At 46.6% G+C, this 26634-nt stretch overlaps 2 protein-coding genes across 5 annotated transcripts in view; both read right to left on the reverse strand.

The window, feature by feature from the left end:
- Window positions 1–26359, reverse strand: part of LOC136483582 (uncharacterized) — a 57203-nt gene extending 30844 nt beyond the window's left edge. For all 4 annotated transcript variants that reach the window (XM_066480700.1, XM_066480701.1, XM_066480699.1 and 1 more), the window contains exons 1-8: window positions 26210–26359; window positions 24617–24799; window positions 24225–24492; window positions 23259–23490; window positions 15775–15925; window positions 15473–15670; window positions 194–519; window positions 25–117 (exon numbers count right to left, since the gene is read on the reverse strand). In XM_066480700.1, coding sequence (XP_066336797.1) covers window positions 25–117; window positions 194–519; window positions 15473–15670; window positions 15775–15925; window positions 23259–23490; window positions 24225–24492; window positions 24617–24751 — 1403 coding nt within the window. In that variant the 5' untranslated portion in view covers window positions 24752–24799; window positions 26210–26359. The remainder of the gene's footprint in view (window positions 1–24; window positions 118–193; window positions 520–15472; window positions 15671–15774; window positions 15926–23258; window positions 23491–24224; window positions 24493–24616; window positions 24800–26209) is intronic.
- LOC136483585 (uncharacterized) lies at window positions 9671–15463 on the reverse strand. Its single transcript, XM_066480704.1, has 4 exons — window positions 11078–15463; window positions 10810–11008; window positions 10589–10735; window positions 9671–10503 (listed from the first exon to the last, which is right to left on the reverse strand). Exon 1 carries the CDS (start codon window positions 13326–13328, stop codon window positions 12213–12215), a length of 1116 nt encoding a protein of 371 aa, XP_066336801.1. The 5' UTR covers window positions 13329–15463; the 3' UTR covers window positions 9671–10503; window positions 10589–10735; window positions 10810–11008; window positions 11078–12212.
- Window positions 26360–26634: the final 275 nt, after the last annotated feature.

Here is a 26634-nt window from a genome sequence, read left to right on the forward strand (position 1 = left end):
GGTGATAGCATCAGTATGTTTTACCTTTTGAAGTACCTATCCAAACAATGCCGTCTAGGATCTTGGCACCGATTTCCAAAGCGAGCAACCTCTGTAGAAAATTTACTCAAATCTTCTCTGTATAATTCAAACGTAGTGCATGTAAGTAAATCTGAAAGTACTGGTAATTACAGACTCAGCAGATGCCATCTACCTTATGTCAGTTTCAACAAGACCCAACAACTGACTGTAATCTTCTGAAATCAAACTGCGGATGCCTTCATAGCTAAACACCACCTCTTTCAGATGCTTCATGCTTTCTTTGGAGAGAGTTTTCATCAGATCTGAGCCCTTGAGAATTGTTTTGGCAACCTCAAAGGACAGAATTCCTATCTGACTTTTGTTAGCAGAGGTGAACACACGGAAGATATATGCGGTTAATGAGGTTGATGTTGCTCTTTTCAAGACCCTGCTCGAATCAATGCCAGAATTCCTGAAGTTTGCAGTGCTGCTTCTGGGAAGTGTGCTGATTTGTGATTCCTGTAGGTTGAGAGGAGCCAAATATCCATGTAAATATGTAATAAAGAACTGTATAAAATGGCACAGCTGTATTTTATATCAACTGGATCTCGACTATATGAACCCTTAAGCATGACTTAACCGATATGTTTTGCTTACTGCTACACAGCTCATAACAAAAACGCTAGAAAATATTGTGTGTTGCTCTGTGCCATAGATCGTGGATTTGTTACAGACTTTTACATGTTATTACAAAAACCGAATAGAAGTTATTGCGGTGATCTTGGCAATGATGCACTTTATTGTCTAACCCATGTAAGGTAGTGAAAACAAACTGAGTAGTAGGTTGAAGTACACATTCATCACAAAGACGAATTTTGCAGAATTATATCCACTACGTACATTAAGTGGATCAACACAGTTGTAAATACGAGAAGAAAGGTCACTCAAAACTATGTTGCTATTGTTTCATCATATAAGTGTGCCGTAGGCTAATAAAAGTTAGCAATGCTACTAGTTAAGAAGTTAACTAACTATGGTAATTTCGTAGTTCCTCTGGTTGCAAATATAAGTCAATCTATGTTTGTCCCTCAAAATGTTTCAACTTTGACTAACAACACCAGTAAAAATATATTGTCTTAACGAAAAGAGTTGTATTTTATAAGTATTTTCCGTATGGAATCTAGTACTGTCACACATGTATGTCATTAACTTATATCAAAGTCAATATAACTGGTCAAAAAATTGAGTTAGGACAAACCCCAATAGACTTATATTTGAGATCAAAGGAAGTGCCATCATTTTATTTTGAAATTAAATGGGATTCAACCAAAGACGGTTACGAATTTACATGGGAAAAGAGAGAATGTAAGATGATTGATTGTAAGGTATCTAATTAAGAAACATGGGGTCATGAAGTAATAGTTATGGTAATTTCAAATTTTACTTTTCTAATAAGGTGTGGAAGAAGAAAATTATATTGTGTTTCCCATGTTTATTAAATATAAGCTTTATCTATTTAAATTAAATTCCATAGCCATATATACATGTTCATAACCAATAATGCATAACAGTGGCCCTTTCTATGTTGATGACATGAGAAGTTCATGTTAGAGTACACAATTTTAATCTGTTACACACATTAAAAGCAACTTACTCTTAGAAATATGCCAATGACATAATTTCTTTGCTCACACGGGTACATTACCATACAGGGTATAAAATAGGAAGTGATCGAATCTTTTTCAAGTGCCAAACATTATTAGCCTTTTTTCTAAGTTTGTATGTGTATATGGATATATGAATGAATGTGTACGCGTACGCATATATATGTATATAAGATACATGTAACTATTTGTATGTATCTATACATACATGTATAGATGGCCATATGGCCCAAGGCCCATGGGCACGGCCCATGGCCTGTCGATTTGGCCCAGTCCAAGCACAGCACAGCCTGATAGACATCGTGCCTGTGCTGGCCCAGCCCAACGAGAGGGTGCCTAGGTCACTACCTTGGCATGACGTGCTAGCCCAGCCCGACCCAATTAGAAACCCCAACTATACAAATCAACTTCTCTCTCTATTCCTATCCTACCGAACCCTAACCACTCAACTTCTCCCGCCGCTAGCCGCCACCCCTAGTGTTCTTCGCGCTATGATGCCGAGGTCATGACTTCCTCTCTCTCCCGATTTCTCAACCGCCCCCTCCTGATTTCTCTCAACCACCACATGCTCCCCTACCGAGTTCTCTACCACGCGGGCTTCTCATACCATTCTTCACCACCAAGAAGCGGTGGCGCATCGAGTGGCGGCGCAGGGGCACGACCCGACAGTCCACCACTGGGAAGCGGCGGTGCATCAAGTGGCGGCGCGGGCGGTGGCCCCAGCAGCGCACGAGTGGAGGTGCAGCGCCGGTAGCGCGAGCGGCGGTGGCACGAACCTTCTTGGCGGCCGAACCTGGATAAAACCTCGTGTCTGTCTTGCGTCATCGTCTTGTTTGGGGCTTGCGCATCTGTCTGCCAATAATCTACTACCGTGGGCATACCCCTAGGTAGACTGCCGACCATATTTCGTCGACAGTGGCGCGCCAGGTAGGGGGTGTGCGTACTGCTCTCCAAGCGAACAAGATGGTCATCATCTCCGGCTCCATGGCTACGCCCAACGGCCTCACGTTCACCGTCGGCCAGATCACCTGGACCACCAGCTCCGATGACTCCATCGCCACGACCGCGGAGGAGGCATGGATTCAGCCTGCGCCGACGACTACTTCACCTGCATCGGCTACGGCTCCGACCACGGTGAACACGGCTCCGACCACGGTGAACACGGCTCCGACCACGGTGAATACGGCTCCGACCACGATGGATCTGGCTCCGACCATGGTACATCTGGCTCCGACCACGCCTACAGCCACGCCGGCAACCCGTCATCCGCTTCCCCGCTACAGAGGAAAGCAGATCGACGACACCGACCTGCTCGACTCCATTGATCGGGTCGGCATCAAACTCGCTGAAACCCTAGCTCTGGTAAGTACGATTCAAAGCCAACCTAATGAGCAGGTAACAGCTCCCCACAACAGATCTATCCGACCAGCTCGGGCCGGTCGTCCTGCACGGCTTGGAATAGATCTTGTGGTCGTATCTACTCCTGAGGGGCGCTCCGCTCGTCGCCATCCAGCCTTCGCGACGGGTCTCCGACTCTGCGAGTACGAAGTCCCGACGGAGAACCACCAGGTCCAGCTCTACGGCCTGCGAAACGCTGCCTCCAGCTACGCGTACAACCTACGACGCCGCTCGGATCTACGTCCTATTCACCAATCTCGGCCGAAGCCATGCAACATCGTCAACATGGTCCGGATTGAAGATTATCAGGAAGGATCCGTCCACACAGTCCGAGAAGGGGACTCCAGCTCCTCATCCGGCATCACATCCAACGCATCTGTCCACACCGAGCTTCAGCGTCACGAAGATGAAGGCGTCAAATACGATCTGGACCTACCAGACCACGCCCCGGGTTTCCCCCAATTTCCGTCTTTCCCACCAAGACGAGGGGATTTGATCCATGTTGTCAGCAACGACGAGCCGCCAGCAGTTGGCGAAACAGAACAAGAAAAGACTGCACGCGAAGCGCGCAATATTGACCGGTTTAATCGCCGCCAAATCGAAGTTGAAGCAGACCAGGAGGCACGACGCATAAGGCTCCGACCACGTGACCTCAACAATGCTTTCGACAGGGTGGGGGACAAACAAGTCTTCAAGACCCCAAGCGCCAACGTAGCCGTCGCCATGGCGACAATGCAGCGGTTGCCCAACACTCCCGAGACCCAAGCAGTCCGTGATGACATACAAGCTTATCTGACAACTGCTATGGCTCAGACCGCAGAGATGAATCAAGCCCGGGCTCCATCCGTTTCTGTCGAATCAAGCCACAGCCGCCAATACTCAAGTCGCTCACAGCCACTCAACCAACGTGGCTCACGCAATAACGACCCATCGGACAACCGTCAAGGCGGAAACGGTGGTCATGATGGTGATCGGGACGACAACCGCCGCCGGGAGGATAACCGCCACGACGTTCGAGGCGACAACCATCGAGATAACCGCGACAATCGCCGTGATAACCACGGTCGCAGGGCTAATCCAGATGGCAATCGAGATCGCCGCGATGGCAATAACGATCTCCGCCATCACCTCGTCGGACGTGATCTGCGCGCTCGCATCAACCAGAGAGCCAACGATCGTGCATCCCATGAAAGCTATCGCCGTATGGAATATGACACTGCCCACGGCCCGCCGGGTTTGAAGCAGTTCACTCCACACCTTCGCCAAGTCATATGGCCCAAGAATTTCAAACTCGAGAAACTTCAGAAGTACGACGGCAAGGAAAACCCTGAACTATGGGTCATGCTCTACGAAACTGCGTGCCGCTCAGCCATGGCTGATGAGCACGTCATGTCTAACTACTTTCCAGTCGTTGTTGGTCATGCAGGTCACCAATGGCTGGTTAGCTTGCCAGCGAATTATTTTGACTCTTGGCAGGAGCTCAGGCAGGCCTTCGTCGACAATTTCATCGCTACTTGTGAACAACCCGGCAACAAGTACGATCTGCAACGGATCCGAGATCGGAAGGATGAACCACTACACGAGTACGTTCGGCGTTTCTCGGAGATGCGCATCAAGGTCCCATCAATATCCGACAACGAAGCAATCGAGGCTTTCGTCACCGGCCTCCGCTTCCACGACGCCCTAAGAGACAAGCTCCTCCGGAAGAGACCCGAATCGGTCACAGCGCTTTTGGCCACCGCTAAGAAATATGCGGACACTGACGACGCTAAAAAGATAATCGTTGAAGAAGCAGCAAGGGTTCCACGCTCCGACCACCCCCCACACCGCGACGATTACCATGGCAATCGTGGTCGGAACGACAATTTTGACCGCCGCAACCAGCGCAACGACTCCCGCGACCACCGTGATCAACGTAATCAGCGGCGCAACCGCCGCGACGATTACAGGAGCAAGCATGCTCGGGAAGACGACGGCGAGGTCAATACTGTGAAAAAGGGCAGCGGACGTCGAAACTACGAGGACGACTACGCCAAAGCATTGAAGGGACCCTGCCAGCTCCATCCTAAATCGAACCACACCATGGAGAATTGCCGCGTCCTCAAGACTATCTACACGCGTCAACAGGCTCCGGATACGTTCGACAAGCCTAACGACGCGGGGGAACAGCGCAACGAGGACAACGACGACGACGATGCAGATCCTCGTCATAAATACGTCAAGCCGACTGATCGCGTGCACACCATCATCGGTGGCAAGGTGTCCATTGAGACCAAACGAGAACGCAAGCTGCTCGCCCGCGCTTGCTTGAACGTGGCAAACACCAACAACCTTCTCACCGATCCGCGGCTCCCTCTGTGGTCTCACCGTGAAATCTACTTCAGCAGGAAGGACCAATGGGCCGCCATACCCGAGCCAGGGCATTTTCCCCTGGTCCTCGATCCTTGTATCAACAAGGTTCAATTCGACAGGGTACTGATCGACGGCGGCAGCTCCATTGATATTCTGTTCAAGAACAGCCTGCCCGCTCTGAAAAATAGCCCAGGCGGACCTGAAGCCGTATGAGGCACAGTTCTGGGGCGTTCTCCCCGGACAGAGCTCCACACCTCTCGGGCAGATCACGCTACCTGTGCAGTTTGGGACTCCGGACCACTTCCGCACCGACTACGTCAACTTCGTGGTCGCTGATTTCGACGGCACCTACCATGCTATTCTTGGTCGACCGTCGCTCACCAAGTTCATGGCCATACCTCATTACAGGTATCTGGTGCTCAAGATGCCTACTGAGAAAGGAGTTTTAACCCTCAGGGGCAACGTATATGCAGCTTATACTTGCGAGGACGACAGCTTCAAAATAGCAGAGGCCCACGACCTCTCTATTCGCATGGCCGAGACCATGCTCGACGCTAAGAAGACCTCGGCCGACCACCTGGAGATCCCAGAGCTCGAGGCTCCGCGCAAGAACATCAGGTCCAAGGAGCACAAGACGATCCAGCTGGTCGAGGGCGATCCTAGCAAAACAGCCCTCATCGGGGCCGACCTGGATCCCAAATAGGAAGACGCGCTCATCAGGTTCTTGAGGGGCAACGTGGATGTGTTTGCATGGAAACCTTCCGACATGCCCGGTGTACCTCAGAACTTGATCGAGCACTCCTTAAATGTCAACAGCAAGGCCAAACCAATCAAGCAGAAGCTACGGCGGTTCGCTCGCGACAAAAAGGAGGCGATTAGGGTAGAAGTTACACGGCTTTTGGCAGCCGGATTTATCAAAGAAGTGTATCATCCGGAATGGTTAGCCAACCCGGTTCTTGTACGCAAAAAGAATAATGAATGGAGAATGTGCGTTGATTACACTGATCTCAACAAACACTGCCCTAAGGACCCCTTTGGTTTACCTCGCATAGACGAGGTCGTAGATTCAACCGCCGGTTGCGAGCTGCTTTCCTTTCTCGATTGCTACTCTGGTTATCACCAGATCGCTCTCAAAAAGGATGACCAGATCAAGACATCTTTCATCACGCCTTTCGGCGCCTACTGCTACACGACTATGTCGTTCGGGCTCAAAAACGTCGGTGCCACCTACCAACGCGCTATACAGGCCTGCCTCAACGACGAGATAAAAGACGGCCTCGTCGAGGCTTACGTCGACGATGTAGTTGTCAAAACCAAGGAAGCACACACCCTTGTTGACAATCTGGAACGCACCTTCGCAGCCCTTAATACGTTCCAATGGAAATTAAACCCAAGGAAGTGCATCTTTGGTGTCCCTTCTGGCATATTGCTCGGTAACGTCGTCAGTTACGACGGCATACGCCCTAACCCGGAGAAAGTCAAAGCTGTCTTAGACATGAAGCCCCCAAAAAAGGTAAAGGATGTCCAGAAGCTTACCGACTGCATGGCTGCTCTAAGCCGTTTCATATCAAGATTAGGAGAAAAAGGACTACCGTTCTTCAAACTGCTCAAAGCGTCCGAGAAGTTTGAGTGGTCGGAGGAAGCAGACGCTGCCATCACGCAGCTGAAGCAATACCTCACGTCACCTCCGGTACTTACTGCTCCCAGAGAAGATGAAACTCTCCTACTTTACATTGCGGCAACCGATCGGGTGGTTTCCACTACACTGGTGGTCGAGCGCGACGAGCCGGGCCACGCCTACAAGGTACAGCGGCCAATCTATTTCATTAGTGAGGTACTCAACGAATCCAAGACCAGGTACCCACAGATTCAGAAACTGCTCTACGCCATACTGATAACATCCTGAAAGTTGAGACATTACTTCGATGGATATCGTGTGGTAGTCATGACCGAGTATCCTTTGGGGGACATCATTCGCAATAAGGATGCGAACGGGCGCATCGTCAAATGGGCAATGGAGCTATGCCCCCTTTCCTTGGAATTTGCAAGCCGTACTACAATCAAGTCTCAGGCACTCGTCGATTTCATCGTCGAGTGGACAGACTTAAGCACGCCTGCCTCTCCGGGATCCGACGAATATTGGACGATGTACTTCGATGGTTCTCTCAACATTGACGGTGCAGGAGCAGGAGTTCTTTTTGTGTCACCATCCAAGGAGCAGCTCCGGTACGTCCTCAGGATTTATTTCCCAGCATCTAATAATGCCGCCGAGTATGAAGCATGCCTGCATGGTCTACGCATTGCGATTGAGCTTGGAGTTAAACGTCTCTATGTCTACGGAGATTTGGCTCTGGTCATCAACCAACTCAACAAGGACTGGGACACGACCAGTGAAAAGATGGACGCATATTGCAAATCGATAAGAAAGCTGGAAGGCAGGTTCTATGGCATCGAGTACATACACGTGGTCCGGGACAAGAACCAGGCAGCGGATGCGTTGTCAAAGTTAGGATCATCCCGAGCCAAAATCCCACATGGCGTATTCGTCCAAGACCTGCTCACGCCTTCCATTGAAGACAAAGATTCAATGACCAACAAAGTTTCAGACCAGCAATTAGTGGCTATGGTTCCGGCGCCGAGCACAACCGAGCCGCTTCCGACCACTCATGAGCTGGACTGGAGAACGCCTTTCATCAAGTACTTGACAGATGGTAGCGGTTATATCGATCGAACAGAAAATGAGCGCCTGATGCGTCGTAGTAAGCAGTATCTGCTCGCCGATGGCAAGTTATGGCGCAAAAACGCTAAGGAGGAAATCTTGATGAAGTGTATAACCCAGGACGAAGGCGAGCATCTCCTAGACCAAATCCACTCTGGCTCCTGCGGCAACCACGCGGCCTCAAGAACACTGGTCGGTAAGGCTTTCCGAGCAGGGTTCTATTGGCCGTCAGCAGTGGCCGACGCAGAGAAGCTAGTCCGCCGCTGTGAGGGTTGTCAGTTCTTCTCCAAGAGAATCCATGTACCAGCACATGAGATCCAGATGATTCCAGCCTCTTGGCCCTTCGCCTGCTGGGGACTGGACATGATCGGGCCTTTCAAACCAGCTCCTGGGAAATTTACATGCGTCTTCGTGCTAATTGATAAATTTTCTAAGTGGATAGAATACATGCCTCTGGTACAGGCATCTTCAGAGAAAGCTATCACATTCCTCGACCAGGTCATCCACCGTTTCGGCGTGCCCAACAGCATCATTACTGATTTGGGTACTCAGTTCACCGGGAACGCTTTTTGGGACTTCTGCGATGAAAGGAGCATAGTTGTAAAATACGTCTCGGTGGCGCACCCTAGAGCTAATGGACAATTCGAGCGGGCAAATAGCATGATTTTGGACGCATTGAAGAAGAGGATGTACAGAGAAAACGATAAAGCTCCTGGCAGATGGCTCAAGGAGCTACCAGCCGTGGTCTGGGGCCTCCGAACTCAGCCCAGTCGTAACACCGGCGTCTCACCATACTTTATGGTTTACGGCGCTGAGGCAGTCCTCCCACCAGATATAGCTTTCAGATCAGCACGGGTAGAGAACTTCGATGAGGGCAAGGTCAAGGAAGTACGGGAGCTAGAAATCAACAGCGCAGAGGAGAAAAGGCTCGATTCTTGCGTGCGCACGGCCAAATACCTTGCTGTTTTGCGCAGGTACTACAACAAGAACGTTAAAGAGCGTTTCTTCGTGGTCGGGGACTTAGTACTGAAGTGGAAGATGAACCAGGCCGGCGTCCACAAACTCGCAACCCCATGGGAGGGACCCTTCATGATCAAGGAAGTTACACGTCCAACGTCTTACAGGTTAGCTCACCTGGACGGCACGGACGTACCAAACTCGTGGCACATCGACAAGCTTAGACGATTCTATGCTTAACTACTGAGATATGTACTCTATTTACATTTTCGATTTACTTTAATAAAGCAATTATGATTTCTCCGACCACTCTAATGTGTCACTACGAATTTTATGGATATTCTGACTTAGCCAGTACAAGCCGACCACCACTCCTTCTACGGTTTTCGGAGCAGGTCCTGTCTCCGGTTCCTCCCAACACGTGCACGGGATCCGCTCTCTACGTTGCGGGTGATCGGCAGGTCCCCCCTGGTTTGACTTGTCCGTGTCCACGTGTGCACAGGTCATGTTACCTCACACTCCGACCACATGCCAACCAGGGCCGCACAAACCCTTTGGGATGATGTGTCGAGCAAAATGGTACAACTAAACAGAACGTTAACACGTTCCCACTTAGTTACACCAACAAAAAATTTCAAGCTTAAAGTGCATTTTGTATAAAGCAAACAAGCTTATAATGATATACAGTTACATTATTACAAGCTTGCCTGAAGAGGCTCAAGTTTATAATAACACAACTATGTCCTCCTTCTACAGCTCTAAGCCTATTACATTGGCTGGTCGGGGAGCAGGGCATTTACTGCTCATCGCCTCTGATACCCTACTCGAGTCTCGGGGACTCTTGAGCTAATCAAGCTGAAGGGGATGGCCCCGCCGGTGCCTGGCTGGTCGAGACCGCAGGCTTCATTGGTTGGCTTGCAGCTGACGGCATTTCCAGCTAACTTGTCGATGGCATACCCTGCACAGGTGTTGTCCCACCTCCGCACAGGTTAATATCGCTAATTATCTTTGACGACAAGTCCAGCTGGGCCATCCGAAGCTCTTCGGCCTTGTCTGGGTCTATCTCCTTCGGGTACCCAGCCTCCAAGCATTTGAGATCGATCAGGGGGTAGTGAGCACGCACCATGCTTAGCACATGGGCACCCGTGTACTCACCCGCCTCCTTCACAAACTCTTGGAACCATCCCCATGCTTGCTTGCATCTCTCGACCAGTTCGAGCTGAGGCGTCCTTAGCTCTTCCTCTGTGAGCGCCGGGTCGATAAGGTCGAGGACGGGCACAATGCCAGTTGCCATTTCTTGGCACCGCTTGCTCCATGTGTCCCGCTCCTCGGTGGCCTTAAGGTATTGTGCTTTCCAGTCGTTACGCTCCTTGATCACGGCCTCAAGGTGCCTCTTGGCATTGACTTTCAAAACTGAAAACAGTACAAGACATCAAACGTGATGACACGACAAGGCAATGTGGGCAATTGTATGAGAAAGGTGGTCTGGAGTGCTTACTTTTCAGGTCGTCCTTCATTCTGTTAGTGTGGTCTTGGAGTTCCGACTGGCGGCGTGCCAGTTTCTCGTTGTCCTCCTTCAGGCGACCACATTCTGCAAGCGCACGGCTGTTCTCCCCCTGGAGGCGGGTCACTTCAGCTTCTAAACCTGCATTACAGCTATTACTGTCAAGAACAAAATAACACAAGTCTCGCACTTGTTATGATACGGTGAACACTTACCTGTTTTCTCCTGCTCTTTGCTTTCGAGCTGGCCAACCAGGTTTTGGTTCTATGCCTCTTGGTCTGTCCTCTCCTGGTCGGTGGCTTCAAGTTGGTGCCATAGGCGTTCCACTTCAGCCGTCAGCTCCTTGTTGGTCATCACGATTCCTTCTACCTGGTCGAAGCACCTTTTGCGGTATCTTGCAGTTTTCATCAAGTCCTGCACACAGACAAGCTACGTCAGACAGTTTGACTACACAATAGGGTCAAGGACTAAAGCCAAATATACCTGGACTTCAGTCACCAGACGCTTGGCCGCCCGTTCGACTCTTAAGGTCTCTTCGACCTCTGGGATTTCCTCGTGCATGACCCATTCGTCGTTCCAATAGCGCGACACATATACATGTTGTCGCCTATCTTGGGGACCGCCCAGGATTTCTTCCACTTCATCCTCTTCGGCCTCCTGTTCGGGAGGCGGCACTGGTCCGGAGTTCGCAGACTCCACGATCACCACGGCTTTCCCATGAGCCGTCGCGTCGGCAACCATGTTCCGGGCAACTTCTGGCTGCTGCCCCTTGGCTAGATCCAGCTCCCTTAGCGCCGTGGTATCCGCCTCATCAGGGTTTGTGCTTGGAGCACTTGTATTCTGCTCGGGGACTGGCGTCTGGTCGTCCGCCTGCTGAGGCCCAGGCGGAGTCCCTACCATGGGCTCCTCCATGGCTGGTTGCTGAGCAGTTTGTCCCACCGTTGTTGGTAAGGATGTTCCGTACCCAGCTAGCTGGTCGGGGCTTTCGGTGGACGCCGATCTAATACATTCAGAGACGAATTCAGGAGATAATAGCATCCAATGCAAAATGCGAAGCTTACATCAAAAGTATAGATACTTATAGTCTTGACTTGCGGAAGGATGTGGCGAAGGAACGTCTCCTCGACCGTCCCTGCTCCGCTTGCTCGACAGTTTCTACCGGGACTTGTTCAACCTCCGGTACGGGCGTCGGAGTATGATGCGGCATGTTCCCTTCGTCTGTGCTCTGTGTTGCAGTGGTCGGTGCTGTGACCACTGCTGGCACAGAGGAGCCACCCTGCTCCGACGGTCCCACCTGCCTTCTCCTCTTTCGGGGGACGAGCCGGAAGATGTCCGCATCCTCTGCTTCGTCGTCCGACAGGGGGAAGATGGCTTGACGTCGTTTGCTGGCAGCCGGACGCTTGCCAGCGGCTCTAGTCGAGGCGTCCTCTACGGTCTCGAGTACCGCCCAGTGAACGTCGTCGGTCCTGGCGCTGGTCTGGGCGGCTGGCCCAGTAGCTTGCGGCCATTCTACACCGGGGGGAGGCGACACAAACACTCTGCCCAGTCACGGCCATTACACTGAGACACAAAATGAGGGAAAAGACAGTTATTTTCTTGACGCAACATGACTCTACAGTTAACAGGAGGCGTCATTTACCTTTGGGGGAGGGCGAGCCAGCTTGAAGGCGTGTTCGATGGCGTTTAGTGCAACATAATTGGGATCGGCCAGATTGAACAGCTCTCCAATCCTGGCCTTGATTTCCATCTTGTCGAGCGGCTCCTTCCTGGTCCTCGTCGGATCAGCGCCTCCTTGGTACTCGAAGCCGGGGTGAATCCTTTTCTGGCAGGGCTGAATTCTTTGGCTGATGAAGTTGCTGACAACGCTCGGGCCATCAAGCCTGCCCCACGGGATCATCCCGAGCAGTTCGGCGATCTGCTCCAAGTTCTCAGGCCTCTCCGACCAGCTGCTTCTCTTCTCTGGAATCAGTCCTACATCGCACAGAGTGATGGTGTTCGGCTCTTCACGGATGTAGAACCACTTCTTGTACCACTCATCCAATGAGGTGTTCCAGGGGCAGTGCAGGTATTGAGCCTTCATGCCGTCATGCAGGTTCAGGTAAACGCCTCCGGCGATCTTCGAGCCACCGCTCCCTTTCTTCCGAAGACAGAATAGGTGGCGAAAGAGGTCGAAATGGGGCAGGAAGCCACCATAAGCCTCGCAGAGATGGATGAAGGTGGAGACAAGAAGAATCGAGTTGGGATGCAGATTGCAAATCCCAATCTCGTAGTACAAGCAGAGACCCTGAAGGAAAGGGTGCACTGGAATCCCAAAACCCCGTTTGAAGAAATCTTCAAAGACCACAATCTCACCTGGTTGTGGATCGGGGAAGCTTTCTCCTTCCGGTGCACGCCATCCCGCAAGCGCCTTGTTGTGGAGCACTCCCATGGCGACGAGGTCCTCGATGGTCTGCTCGTTGCTCCGCGATTTCCACCATTCCTTCGCCATGACCCCGCCTTTCTTCTGGGCGTCTCTCTTCGCCATTAGTTCGTCTTTACTAAGTGGGTGGATGCGGGAGACCGAAGGGATTGGTGATGATTTTTGGGGGATAGGGTTCGGCAGGAGGAAGAAGAAGGTTGCGGCGGCGGATGACAATGGGGAATGGTATGAGTAACTTACCAGATCTGCATTATATAAAACAAAGAGCACCGTCGTTTCGTCCGCCCGAGAATATTGGGAGTCGTGCGCACGCATCGCAGACGGTTGTTCACACAACCTCGAAATCTGCGCCAATAAACGCGCTCCTTCGTTAACAGTGTACGCGCCTCTTCGTTGATGGTGTAAGAGGGCCCACACTGACACACCTCAATACAGGTGTCAACCGACTGTTTGCAAAAAAAAAAAGAAGACAGAATGACGTACTATACCTATTTACTTTTTTGACCAGACGTATCAGACTGGCCTTGGCAGAGAACAGAGAAAAGTACACAAAATAATAGTACAAGCAGCGCAAGTGATCGTGGATTTGCCTTGACCACTACTGTGCGTGGATACTGCCCAGACCACTAATGTGCTCGGGGACTGCACAGACCACTACTGTGTTTGGATACTGCCCAGACCACTTTTGTGCTCGGGGATCGCTCCGACCATGGCCGTGCTCGGGGACTGCCCCGACCACTGCTTGAATAATGGTTCTCCTTGGCTACATGTGATCTGTACTCACATACAGTTAAGAGACTTTTTCTTTAGACCTCGCTACAAGGCTCATACTTCGCCTTCCAGCAAGCTCGGGGACTACGTCGATACGATGCACCTGCCGGTGTATCTTGTTTTGCCTGTACGGCAATTGGATTCTTAACCTCAGCGGAATTTCTTTTTTAGACCCTGGCACCACGTGCCTACGTCACCTACTACCAGGCTCGGGGACTAAGTGGGCACACTTCACCTTGCGGTGAATGTGTTTGTTTAAATCGACCCCAATGTTTTGAATGATTATGAGGATTATTAGTATGCTCGGGGACTGCCCCGACCACTGCTTGAATAATGGTTCTCCTTGGCTACATGTGATTTGTACTCACATACAGTTAAGAGACTCTTCTTTTAGACCTTGCTACAAGGCTCATACTTTGCCTTCCAGCAAGCTCGGGGACTAAGTGGGCACACTTCACCTTGCGGTGAATGTGTTTGTTTTTCGACCTCTACGCTTCTGATGTTTAAGGATGCTATGCTTCAAGACCACTTACATTTCTTTTCAGAAATACAAGTGGGCACACTTCTCAGGACAGAAATCTTTTTCTTTTTTCTTAAGAGCACCATACATTCTTCGGACAACCTACTTCTCCGGTGATGACGGTGGTCGGAGGCGTCAAGAATTCAAGCCTCGCTTGACGGAGAAGGTTAAAATGGCGTGTCGCAGCATAATACATGATGCTCGGGGACTAGCTGTGGGGGTATTAACCCCTATACCCTTACGGCTAAGCTTGGGCTGGCCCGGATCAATGGGTTCAGTCCACCCGAAAGATGACGTGCGGCCCAGATAACCTGATCGGAGTCCCGCACAAGGAATCAAGACGGATTTGGCGACCAAGCAGGATCCTGGTCGGTTAGAATAGGAATCCTTATCTGGCCACATATGGCAATTGTAACTGACTAGGATAAAACCTCGTGTTTGTCTTGCGTCACCGTCTTGTTTGGGGCTTGCGCATCTGTCTGCCGATAATCTACTACCGTGGGCATACCCCTAGGTAGACTGCCGACCATATTTCGTCGACAAGGTTGATGGGCACAGGAGCACAGCGGGCCACCAGGCCGGGCCGACACAGCTCGAGCCTTAAAGGATCGTGCCCGTGCCTGAGGTGCAGCCGGTGACCAGGTATGGCACGACCTGCTAAGCCAGGCGTGTTGTACCGACCCGACACATAACGGGCCATGCCTTAGCGGGCCCAGGACCGTGCTGTGCTAGGCGACCCGTTGGCCATCTATACATACATGAACACAATGTATATATGTTTGCTAAGTTTATACACCTACATTGTGCATGCATACATTTACATTTCTATACATATATTTTAGAACTTGTGCACTATTTATATTATGTATGTACTATTCATGTGATTTTTGGGTTTGATCTATGTTATCCATTCGCTAACATGTATTCCACGCAATTTGAGATGATGTGGTGCAACCAGAGCTCAAGAAAGCCATACTTTGATGAGATATAGATAATAGATAATATATAGATATTTCCTATTTTTTGGATTTTCAAAATCTATTAGACTGGGTATATTTACCAGCCTATTGTTTTTGTAGTAATGATAGCTCATGTAAATGTAGACAAAGAAATTCTGAAGTCAATGTTAAAAGCATTGAAGCCTGCCATTTGTCTTATGTAATTATACCTGGTCATCGACCCCATACGAACTTTCAACAAAAAGCATTTGCGCCAATATTTGTCCAGCCGAAGGCCTTTTTTCCTGATCAGTCTCCACACAACTTAGCCCTATTTCAATGCATCTCTGTATCTGCAGGAGGCAGTCATATTCTAGTGACGGATACTTTGACATTAGTGTTGACATTGTGGTCCAATTTTCACGTACCTAAAAGGAAGAGTAACAACAAAAACAGTAAAATAAACAGGTAACACATATTTTTTACCTATATGTGTAGCAAGTCTTCTGCAAAATATAAATGTTTTTCTTACTGTCTCGATGAATTGCTCGCCTGATATATCTCCTCTGGCTTTGTGGTTTCTTTCCCCTGTAACGACCTCAAGGATTAGAATGCCCAAACTGTATATGTCTGACTTGGTTGAGATTTCCCCTTTGTGGTAGTATTCTGGGGCCATGTAACCTCTGCATTATATAGAATGATAAGAGGACAGCAAAGTACATACTACTAGAAATAACCAAATATCAACATTCTGATGGCTACCGATTAATGCAGAAGTACAAAAATATCAAAACCCATACAAAATCAAGAAACAACACATGAGAACGAGGTATGATATTTTTTAATGAGGTTTACTATGCGAAAATGTACAATAGTTGTGAGAGCAAAGGTGATGGGCTATTGGCACACATCACTAATGACTATCTATTGATGGACGGAAAACAAGGTTTGTTACCTTTATGAACTCTGAACCGATAGCAAAGGAAATCCTATCATGTTTATGTCTAAAAAGGGATGCGTTGTAACAACACACAACACTATAAAAAAGTGACTGACGTAGACCATGGACCAACAAGATTTACCCAACAATATGACACACACACACACACACACACACACACACAGAGAGAGAGAGAGAGAGAGAGAGAGAGAGAGAGAGATTTAAATTGGGTATCAGATGTTGATGTGCTTTATGCCACAAATGGATGCTTTCACTCTTGGTGGAGCTGTTGTGATTTAGAGGTATTGCAAACAAACCATCTTGATTCAGTTTACCATGGAGGTAGAACTAACTACATTAGATATTGTTACCACTAAAGCCAACTGGTTACATGATCTCTTCACGGGCCTATGGTGCTTTAAAACACACTATGTGTTGTTCTTATCTACTATATCAATCAAATTGTAATTGTCAAGGTGAACAAGTCTAAGGATAAAATAAAGTCATCATTATATGTGAGAAGATGACTAAAGTTTATAAGAATATGAGAAACTCCAAAGTTATTGCCTTGGACTATATCCAAACAACAAAGTGCATGGAACATTCGTTAGCAAAGGAACTATAATGGAATGAGATACATGATGCATTAAGGAAGATGGGTTTGAGATCCATACGAGAGCTACACCATAATCGTAACCCAACTAATGTGATCAGAGATGCCCCTTGAATTAGGAACTAGGAAAAACAAGGTTGGGGTTAATTCAAGGAGACTGAAATTCAACCTACTCTTTATGTTGAGGCAATAGTACAAAATCCATGAGGTAGTAGGATATTGCCTTAATGTGTTCCATTGGCTTTAGTTAGAGAAGACACTACCTTATAGATCGTTCTTGAAAGAATACACCTACATGATCCCAACTATTGTAAGGCATAGTCTATCAGACTTGGGCAATATCTACTACTAAACTCGTGAAGAGGACTAAGGATTGCAGCATGTATGCTACACCCATGGGGTAGCCTATAGGCAACCATGTATATATCAGTCGATTTTAAGTGAAACTTGTCAACACAAATCAAGTAAAACAAGGCATATTCCATTGTCCAAGTTGTGGATTAGTGTAGCTTGATGCTCTAAGTGGATGTTCAATTTAGTATATATTCACAGCCATATAATATATATATATATATATAAATAGTTATATATATATATATATATATATATATATATATATATATATAGAACTACTATCCTGTAGCTGGCTACAAAATAACTTATTATGTAGCCACTTTGAGTTACGATAATTACTATGTTAATTTACTAAGTGGTTTATTATAACGTTACGGTAAATATCTCCATGTGTTATAGTAACCCAACTATCGTAAATATGTATTTATATTATGGTAAATTAGTGTATAAAATTATGGTAAATGGAGGTGGCTACAGAATAACTTATTTTGTAGCCGGCTACTGAATAGCCTCTCCCTATATATATATATATATATATATATATATATATATATATATATATATATATATATATATATATATATATATATATATATATATATATTCACAGCCATATAATAATTATCCATAAATCTCAAATACTCATAAAGTGAAGAAGGCAAATTGGGAGGTGAGGAGTTCTCTTCCATACCAGTAATGGAAAATCCAAGCCATAAACTTTTATTGAAGGAGCCCCAAGATTTGGGAATCCCTCAAGGTACTACAAATAAGTTAAGTTTTGCTATGTAACACCCCGCGTCCAAAAACTGCTTATATGGCCCAGCTCCGCACGTGGAATGGGCCCGCATACGTGTAGCACCCCGCTTACACTTTCGTTCTCGCTTCGTGTAAAAGGATTAACCCGGAGGTGGTACGTTTGGAAGGACAAGGATTATAAGCTGACCCTCACCCTCCTAAACTTCCAAAGTGGTACTAAACCCACCAACCACAACCACACATGTGCCACTTGGTCCACATGGGCCAACAACACAACTACTACAGGCTTCTAACGGGCTAGGGTGTTACATTCACCCCCCTTAAGGGTTGACGCCCTCGGCAACTCACCATAATATGCAGCAGATGTCTAGGACCACCCCTTAGTACACCCCTCTATGGGCACATTCAGCAAGGGTTGATGATCTAATACCATCTGTAATGCCCCATGTCCAAAAACTGCTTATATGGCCTAGCTCTGCACGTGGAACAAGTCTCCATACGCGTAGCACCCCGCTTACACTTTCATCCTCGCTTCGTGTAAAAGGGTTAACCTGGAGGTGCTACGTTTAGAACAATAAGGATTATAAGCTGGCCCTCACCCTCCTAAATTTTCAATGTGGTACTAAACCCACTAACCACAATGACACATGTGCCACTTGGGCCACATGAGCCAACAACACAACTACTATAGGCTTCTAACGGGCTGGGGTGTTACATGCTACTTCTACATTGTTGCTCCACTACCATAGTCCGTAAGGAAAATTGCACTTGGTTAGGGTCATGTTTGATTTTGGTGATTGTATGACAACATATTCAATTGGACTAATGCGGTTTGCTAGTATACAAGGTATTTCATTCAATTTGATGCAAGGATGGACTTGGAGAAGGCAATGTGAAGATCAAGTGAACAACACCTGAAAGATGGACTAGGAGCTAACATGAAGACCCTAGAAGACTTACATGCCGTCCAAGACAGCAAGTGATCGAAGCTTGGGCAAGAAGACATGAAGAAACGGAGGAGGAATGGCACTAGAGTGCATCACCAAAATTCTCTAGTGCTAAGCATCAGAGCTTAGGCAAAAACCCTGACCTAGGGTTTAGTCCACTCATCCAACACTCATCCAAATTCCTTGGTGGTGTGGATGTGGCTAGCACCGGATCTTAGGCTCTAGGCCAACACATGGGCAATGTTTCTACAGAAGAGTTTTCCATGCACCAAAAATGTAACATCCCAGAAGAAAACAACAAAAACAACATTCTAGAGTGTTACAGATGGTATTCAGAGCATCAACCCTTGTTGCGTGTGTCTGTAGGGGGTGTACCAAGGGGTGGTTCTAGGCATCTAATGCGTATGTGGTGAGCTGCCGAGGGCGCTAGCACTTAGGGGGTGAATGTAATACTCCAGCCCATTAGAAGCATGTAGTAGTTGTGTTGTTGTCCCATGTGGCACATGAGACATTAGTTGGTGGGTTTAGTACCACTTTGGAAGTTTAGGTGGGTGAGGGCTAGCTTATAATCCTTGTCGCTCCAAACGTATCACCTTTGGGTTAACCTTTTGCACAAAGCGAGGACCAAAGTGTAAGAGAGGCGCTATGCATATGTAGGCCCATTCCACATGCAAAGCTAGGCCATATAAGCATATTTTGGACGTAGGGTGTTATAGGACAACTCTAGTGGTTCCTGAGGACGAGTACCAGAGAAAAGGCTAGTCCAAAATGTTTTTGCAGGAGGTTTTGAAGGGCACTGGATTTCTCCGATGATCACTAGAGAAGAAGCACCAGAGAAAAGGCCCAATGGTCAGCAATGGCTAGCTGATGTGGTGACCATTGGAAAACTCCAATGGGGTCATCGGACCTTCTGGTCATGTCTGCTAAAGTGCAATGATGTGGTGACCATTGGAAAACTCCAATGGGGTCATCGGACCTTCTGGTCATGTCTGCTAAAGTGCAAACTGCCACCAACTACCATATTTCATGGGAGAGGTTGTATATACCCCCTTGGCCAGCCATTTGAGGGTTGTTGGAGCTGAGGAACATCTCTAGTGAGTTGACACTCATTCTTATAGCCACCAAAAGTTCTTAAGGAAATATTAGGTGATTAGCGTAGTGCTCTGCGAAGTGCTTAGGCTAGTTAGACAATCACATTGGCGCTTGCTCTAGGCTTAGGTCTAGTGTTTAGTGAGGTTTGCATATACCTCTTGCTATCTTGATGCTAGTGTGCACCATTGTTGTTCCCTAGGGTCTTGTAATCTTGCAAGATTATGCCAATTGCGACTATGGTGTGCACCATTGTTGTACCAGAGAGAACAAGGCCCACAATGTTTGAGCCGTCAGAAGCTCAATAGTGAAGATGATGGGAGCAATCCGGGAGAGGCCACCTCGGAGGACCACTTGTGTGGTGGGAAGCCTTGGGGGCTATCCACTGAGTTACCTGACCGTGAGCTTGGCCCTTGTGTGGTATCCTTGCGAGGGACTCCAACAGGGATTAGAGGGAAGCAAGAGCTTCTCGATACCTCGGGAAAAATACCATCGTCAATAGGAGTTTGCATTCTCTACCTCACTTATGTTTCCGCACTTAATTGCTTTTTTAGGTTGTTTGCTTACCTTTTGTAGTTTAGCTTGCTAGGCTAGTTGATAGAGTTGGAACCTGAGTTGCAAAACTCTTCGCAGTAGTGATGCAACACTTAGCAAAACCACAGTGCACATTTAGATAGTATCTTGCATAGGTTTTGATAAGGTTTTAGAGGCCATTAGTTTTAATGCCAAATTCACCCCCTCCCTCTTAGGCGTCATGTTCCCAACATGTCATTGGCAAGATTGTGGCATTTGATATGTCATGCAAGATGGGTCAAGAAGATGCCACTTCATCAATCAAGCAAAGCATTGCTCTCAGTACTTGTCATGAGCACAAAAAGATGAAGAAGAAGGACAAGCAAGTGGAATAGAGCTCAAGCTCAGGTGAAGATGAAGATGAAGATGAGGATGAGGATGAGGATGATAAAGAAGATGACGATCAAGCTTCCACCTCTTCCTCTGATGATGAAGAAGAAGTCACGCAACTCATAGTTGGAGTGAGGAGAATTCTATGCAAGATCTGGTCCAAGGGCGCTCCCATCACCATTGAAGATGTAATGTTCACCAACCAAAGAAGGAAACAAAGGAAGAAAGGCTGCTTTGGTTGTGACTAGATCAAGCACTTTGTGGATGATTGTCCAAACAAGCCCACACTTAAGGCCAAGAAGAAGGCAAGCAAAGCAAGCGGTCAAGCCCTCATAACAATCAAGACTTGGGATGGTTCCTCAAGTGATGATGAAGCCCAACACAAGAGGCACGGACGCAAGTCTTCATCAAGATCCTCACGCATTTGCCTCATGTCAAAAGTTAAATATGAAAAAAATGAAAGTGAGAGCGATGTAAGTAGCCATGATAACTTCCTTTCATATGATGATCTCGCTGAATTGTTATAGAATTTTAAAAAAAAAACTTGCATTAAGCAACAAAAGATAATCAAATAACTAACAGAAAAGTCAATTAGATCAATGTCTAGTTATCAAGAACTAGCAAGCAAATTTTATTCTCTTGTGGATTATAATATTGAGCTAGCTAACAAAATTGAAAAACTTGAAGCTAGTGCAAATACCCCTAAAAAGGCACCTTAAAGATCTCTTTTTGACATAATTAAAAATTATGCCTCTACTTCTTGCATTGATCTTATTGAGTTAGACTCACCCCCATGCAACGAGATGTGTGTTGAGAATGTTGTTGTAGATTCATGCACCAATGAAGTTGCAATAGAGAATGAGCTCTTCAAGCAAGAAGTAGATTGCCTCAGTAAAAACTTGATTGTATTGAAAGGCAAAAGGAGGTAAGTCGAACCTCATCAAGATCATTATCAATGGCATGAAGAAGCTTGATGAGGGGCAACCGTGACATGGTACTTGTGCCACAAGGAAGGACACAAGTTTTTTGAGTGCAAGGTGAAAGGGGGAGATAAGAAGAAGACAAGCAAGCTCTCCAACACCTACACCAACAAGGTGGACAAGAAGGCTACCACACCTTTTCTATTGAAGAAGAAGAATGACAAGGTTGTGGTCCTCAAGCTGAACAAGCAAGCCAACAAGGGTTGGGCCAAATTGATTTAAGTACCTAAGGATATCAAATCAACCATGAAGAGTACCAAAAAGATTTAGATCCCAAAGGAGAACTGAGAAGTCCACTCAGACCTCAGTTGATAGTTGATAGTATTGGAACCTAGGTTGCATAACTCTTTTGCACTAGAGATAGCAACACTTAGCAAAACCGTAGTGCACATTTAGATATATAGTATCTTGCATAGGTTTTGATAAGTAGGCTTTAGAGGCCATTAGTTTTAAGTTGCCAAATTTACCCCCTCCCCCCATAGGTGTCATGGTCCCTACATAGTGTATCCCATCCCACTTTGTTGGCTGCACCAGTGAATGGGAGAGCAGATCTCTACACCATTTACTCTTGTGATCCCACACTGGATAAGGACAAATAAGGTTTTTGAGAAGCACTTCGCTCAATTGCCCATGATCTATATCCTGGGTCATCTTCACCAAGCTTCAGGTGCCATCATTGTCGTGTTTGGGTCGATTGTCTACATCAACTATGTTGCACACCAGTGAATGGGAGAGTAGATCTCTACACCCTTTACTCTTGTAATCCTACACTGGATAAGGACGAACAAGGCTTTTGAGAAGCACTTCGGTCAACTGCCCATGATCTTTATCATGGCTCATTTTCACCAAGCCTCAGGTGCCATCATTGTCATGTTTGGATCAATTGCCTACATAAACTATGTTGCACACCATCTTCTTTGATGGATAGGACTGCAACAACCGTTGAAGGAGTGCTTTATTGTGAGTCTCAACTTAAGCTATTAGTAGCTAGATCAACAAATTCAGGTTGGCAATGCATGTTTTATTCATTCATGTGGTGCCTAATGATCAGTAGGTCTATTGATGTGTTAATCTACAAGAACGGTGTTTAAATCTAATCCACGTTCTTTTATTTACATGGTGATTATATGGTCTGGTTGTGCCATGAACCTGCTGTTCAGATCCATATTGTTACACAAGGTTTTTGGTTTTCTTGGCAAACTAGTTCTTTTGTATAAATCAAGTTTATATATAACAATTTTATTTTGGTGTCTTGAAATTAAATAATCACAAATGTATGTTCTCCTATCTCCAAAAGGTAATGTTATGCACGATAGGTGGTTGGAGGGATGAGGTTTTTTCAATCCATCTGTCTAAAATCATACATTCTCGTTATAGGTAAGATAAAAATGAAAAGGGGAGGCAATCAAATGTTTGAAGAGAAAGAAAGCTTACATTGAACCCATAAGATGCATGGTGTAAGTTCTAGTTTGTTCTTCACTAAAGAGCCTAGAGAGACCAAAATCCGCGATTTTTGGCCTCATATTGGCATCAAGCAATATATTGCTAGGTTTTAGATCCATATGAATAATTGAGGTATCAAGGCCCTCATGGAGGAAACGTAAACCTTGGCAAATGCCTGTGATTATTTTGTAACGTTTCTGCCAGTCTAGTCTACCAGACTCATCTGCAAAAGTAAAATGGAGAAAGGCAGAGTAAACATCTGAAATATTTCATATCCTTGCGTGACAAATGATATTTGTAATGATTACTTAGCTTGTGTTTGCATGATGTCGTTATGTTGGCTATATATCAAAATGTAGCATATACAACATAAAAAAGGTGGATCCACACACACACTCACACATGTCGGAATTGTTTTCTGTATTTCATCAACTTGGTGATTCAACCAAATAGTTGCTTAACAAAACAAAATATCTGCAGATGAAATTTCACCAAAACCACAGCATTGCAGGTTCTGGTTATCAACCAAAAAGCCTCTAAATGTGTTTATTTATAAATAGTGATGGCAATTTAAAGGGTGATTGCTCTAGGGACAACAGCTAGGTTAAACGGATAGCTACTTTGATTTTTACCAGCAAAGTCACATTATTGGACAGCAAAGCAAAAACACTGTAAAAGCCAAGTCGAGTGATCTGTTTTGTTCTGTTTTTCAAAGTCGACGAGGCTAAATTCTAATTCAATATTTCTAACATACAGTAGAGTTGTATATAACTATCACTACTGAAAACTCGAATTGTCCTGTTGGTGCACCCACAGGGAAATCCTTGTCTCCAGTAGTGTATAACAGCTGGATCTGAACTCTTTTTCCAGGTCAGGTAGGGTAAATGGAAGTTTAGAACCGATGAAAGAAAAAGGCCAAAAGTGAACTTTGTTACTTGAATGTAGCTGCACACTTACCACAGATTATATTGTCAAGGCTTCCGTTCGACAGGTACTCGTAGCACAGCAGCTTCTCTTGCACTTCAGCCAAGACATACTTGTGCCGATCCTCATCGTACACAGGTCTTTCTTTTGTTTCATCACAGTAGCCTATTAGTTTTACTATATTATCGTGATTGACCCTTGCAAGATGATTGACCTCATTCTTAAACTGCTTATCTTGTACGCCTAGAATTCGTCTGAGCTTCTTCACAGCTATCTCAACCCCAGATGGAAATTCAATTCCCTGCTTAACAGCTCTGCTTGTTAATATTGCTCTTTATTTAAAAAAAAACTCACTTGTTGATATAGCTATTTTTTATGTTATTCAAAGTGCTACAAGAAGTATAGTCAAATATGATAGTATATACCTTATAAACCACTCCAAACCCCCCTCTACCAATTTCTCTATCAGAAGAGAAATTGTCTGTGATGTCTTTCAGATATTGCAATGGCAGTTCCAACTTCCTCCCAGTGTTATATTCAACACCGATTCTGTGGTCCATTGGTTATTGTGAAATTCTTGTACACCAGACCAGGTGTGTATTGGTTCACTACACACAAATACACAATACAATAGCAGCATTTGAATATATATATATATATATATATATATATATATATATATATATATAACTTCTTTTACATCTTTGAGAAGGTATTAATTAGCTGCCAGAATTATTGTAACATATATACAAGGGACGAACTTTGTACCCAACCTCCTTAGAAATTTGAAATTAATTGTGGTACCCTCTTGGTACCTTCCCAGCAAAGGATCGTAAAATCCAACAGGTGAAAAGGCCAAAGTCCAACGCAAGTAGGGTAGAGATTATTGCACGGACGTGTCAAAACGACAAAGGAAATTAACTTTTTTTTAACTGTCACCGGGGGAGAGAATCTTCACCTGTGGAGTATTGATTTATCATCAACACCTTGTTTTTAGTAAAATTATCATAGTAAACTAAACCGTGGCCTCGTTGGGATGCTTTGCAATTGTTTACAACAAAGTGCTTTTGCAATTGTAAATTAATTCTACTTGGGAAGGAGTCGAACACCATGCCTGTGCATGTGTGACTGTGTGAGTACGCGCGTGTCACCCCCGTCTCATACACGGCTGGCAGCGCGATGTCCGCCACCGCGTCAGCCTGAGCAGCACTTTGGTGGCTTCGTGCCATGGCGATGGCGTACACCATGCAGAAGAGCCGTGAGAAACTTGCACGGTTCGCGACACAGGGCACAGAAGACGGCCAACGAGCTCGCCGGTCGCCGCGTGAACCAGGTCCACGAGGTGCCGGGGCAAGGCAGATGCAGCTATGGCGAAGCTGCGAAGGTGGGCAAGCAGGGCGCGGGTGACGCCGTGGGGAAGAAGGGTGACCCTGTGGATAGACGCTCGCCGGCGGCGGCGGCGGGTTGACGTACGCCGCCACCATCAATAGCTACGGCTCGCCGTCGCCCCCCGTGTCCTATAGCAGGCTGCCGGTAGCAGCAGCAGCAGCAGGTGCACGGGCAAGTCGCGGTGGAGGCCGGACGCCTTTCCTCTTTGCCGTCGCTGAGGAGTGAGGACCTACCTCACGGAGAACTCTCGGGGACGGTGAGGGAAAGAGAAGGAATCTCCACACCAACAGCGAGCGAGGCGACAAGAGAGCCCGACACCCGTCGCAGTTTTCATTGGTCTTCGGAGGAGATTTTATTTTTCCGGTTGGATAGGACAAAAACTGAGTGTAATTGTCTTCACAAGTCATCCAAACAACTTTTCTGGATGTAGCAGGTATAAGTTTCCAGACCGGTGATTTACATCCGTTTTGGTTCTAAAACTAGTCTTCCAAACAAGCTACAAGGCGTAATCATATCAAAGAGCTAACTAAGGGGCCGCGATAAATTGTGCTAAACATATACTGAGTAGAGATGAGCACAACAGATGGAGTGGATAATGGATCTGATTATAGTAAAATTCTAGGAATTACCCGATGCTAGCTCGATGATGCTGAAGGCCGCGTTGGGTACTGCGAAACCATGAGGACGGGAAGGTGCAGAGCCCACTACCGAGAGCAGTGTATATGATGCTCCTAGAGAAGACGAAGACCCATCAAGTCAACTGAGAACAAAAGGTCTCCAAATATTTTCTTATTTATTTATTTATGAAAACGAAAGAAGGGCCACACGCTGCCGATCTAATCCCAAGGGAAACTTAACCACGAAGTAACAACCACCACTCCTGCTTCACATGATGATGAGTGACAAATCACGCGGAGACTCGAGGGTTTACAATTTAAAACGAAATTTGACCGACATCTTCGAAATATGTCCTCTTCACTGAGTCTAACAATTTTTTTATCGGTTGCACTGATCTTCTATCTTAAAATTGCACCAAACAGACATAAAATGGCTC

The sequence above is a fragment of the Miscanthus floridulus genome, chromosome 9 (assembly GCF_019320115.1).
Source record: "Miscanthus floridulus cultivar M001 chromosome 9, ASM1932011v1, whole genome shotgun sequence".
Taxonomy (NCBI): domain Eukaryota; kingdom Viridiplantae; phylum Streptophyta; class Magnoliopsida; order Poales; family Poaceae; genus Miscanthus; species Miscanthus floridulus.

What these genes read in the sequence shown, in the direction of transcription:
- LOC136483585 (XM_066480704.1), bottom strand. Translation starts at nt 13,328, where the DNA reads ATGCGTGCGCACGACTCCCAATATTCTCGGGCGGACGAAACGACGGTG.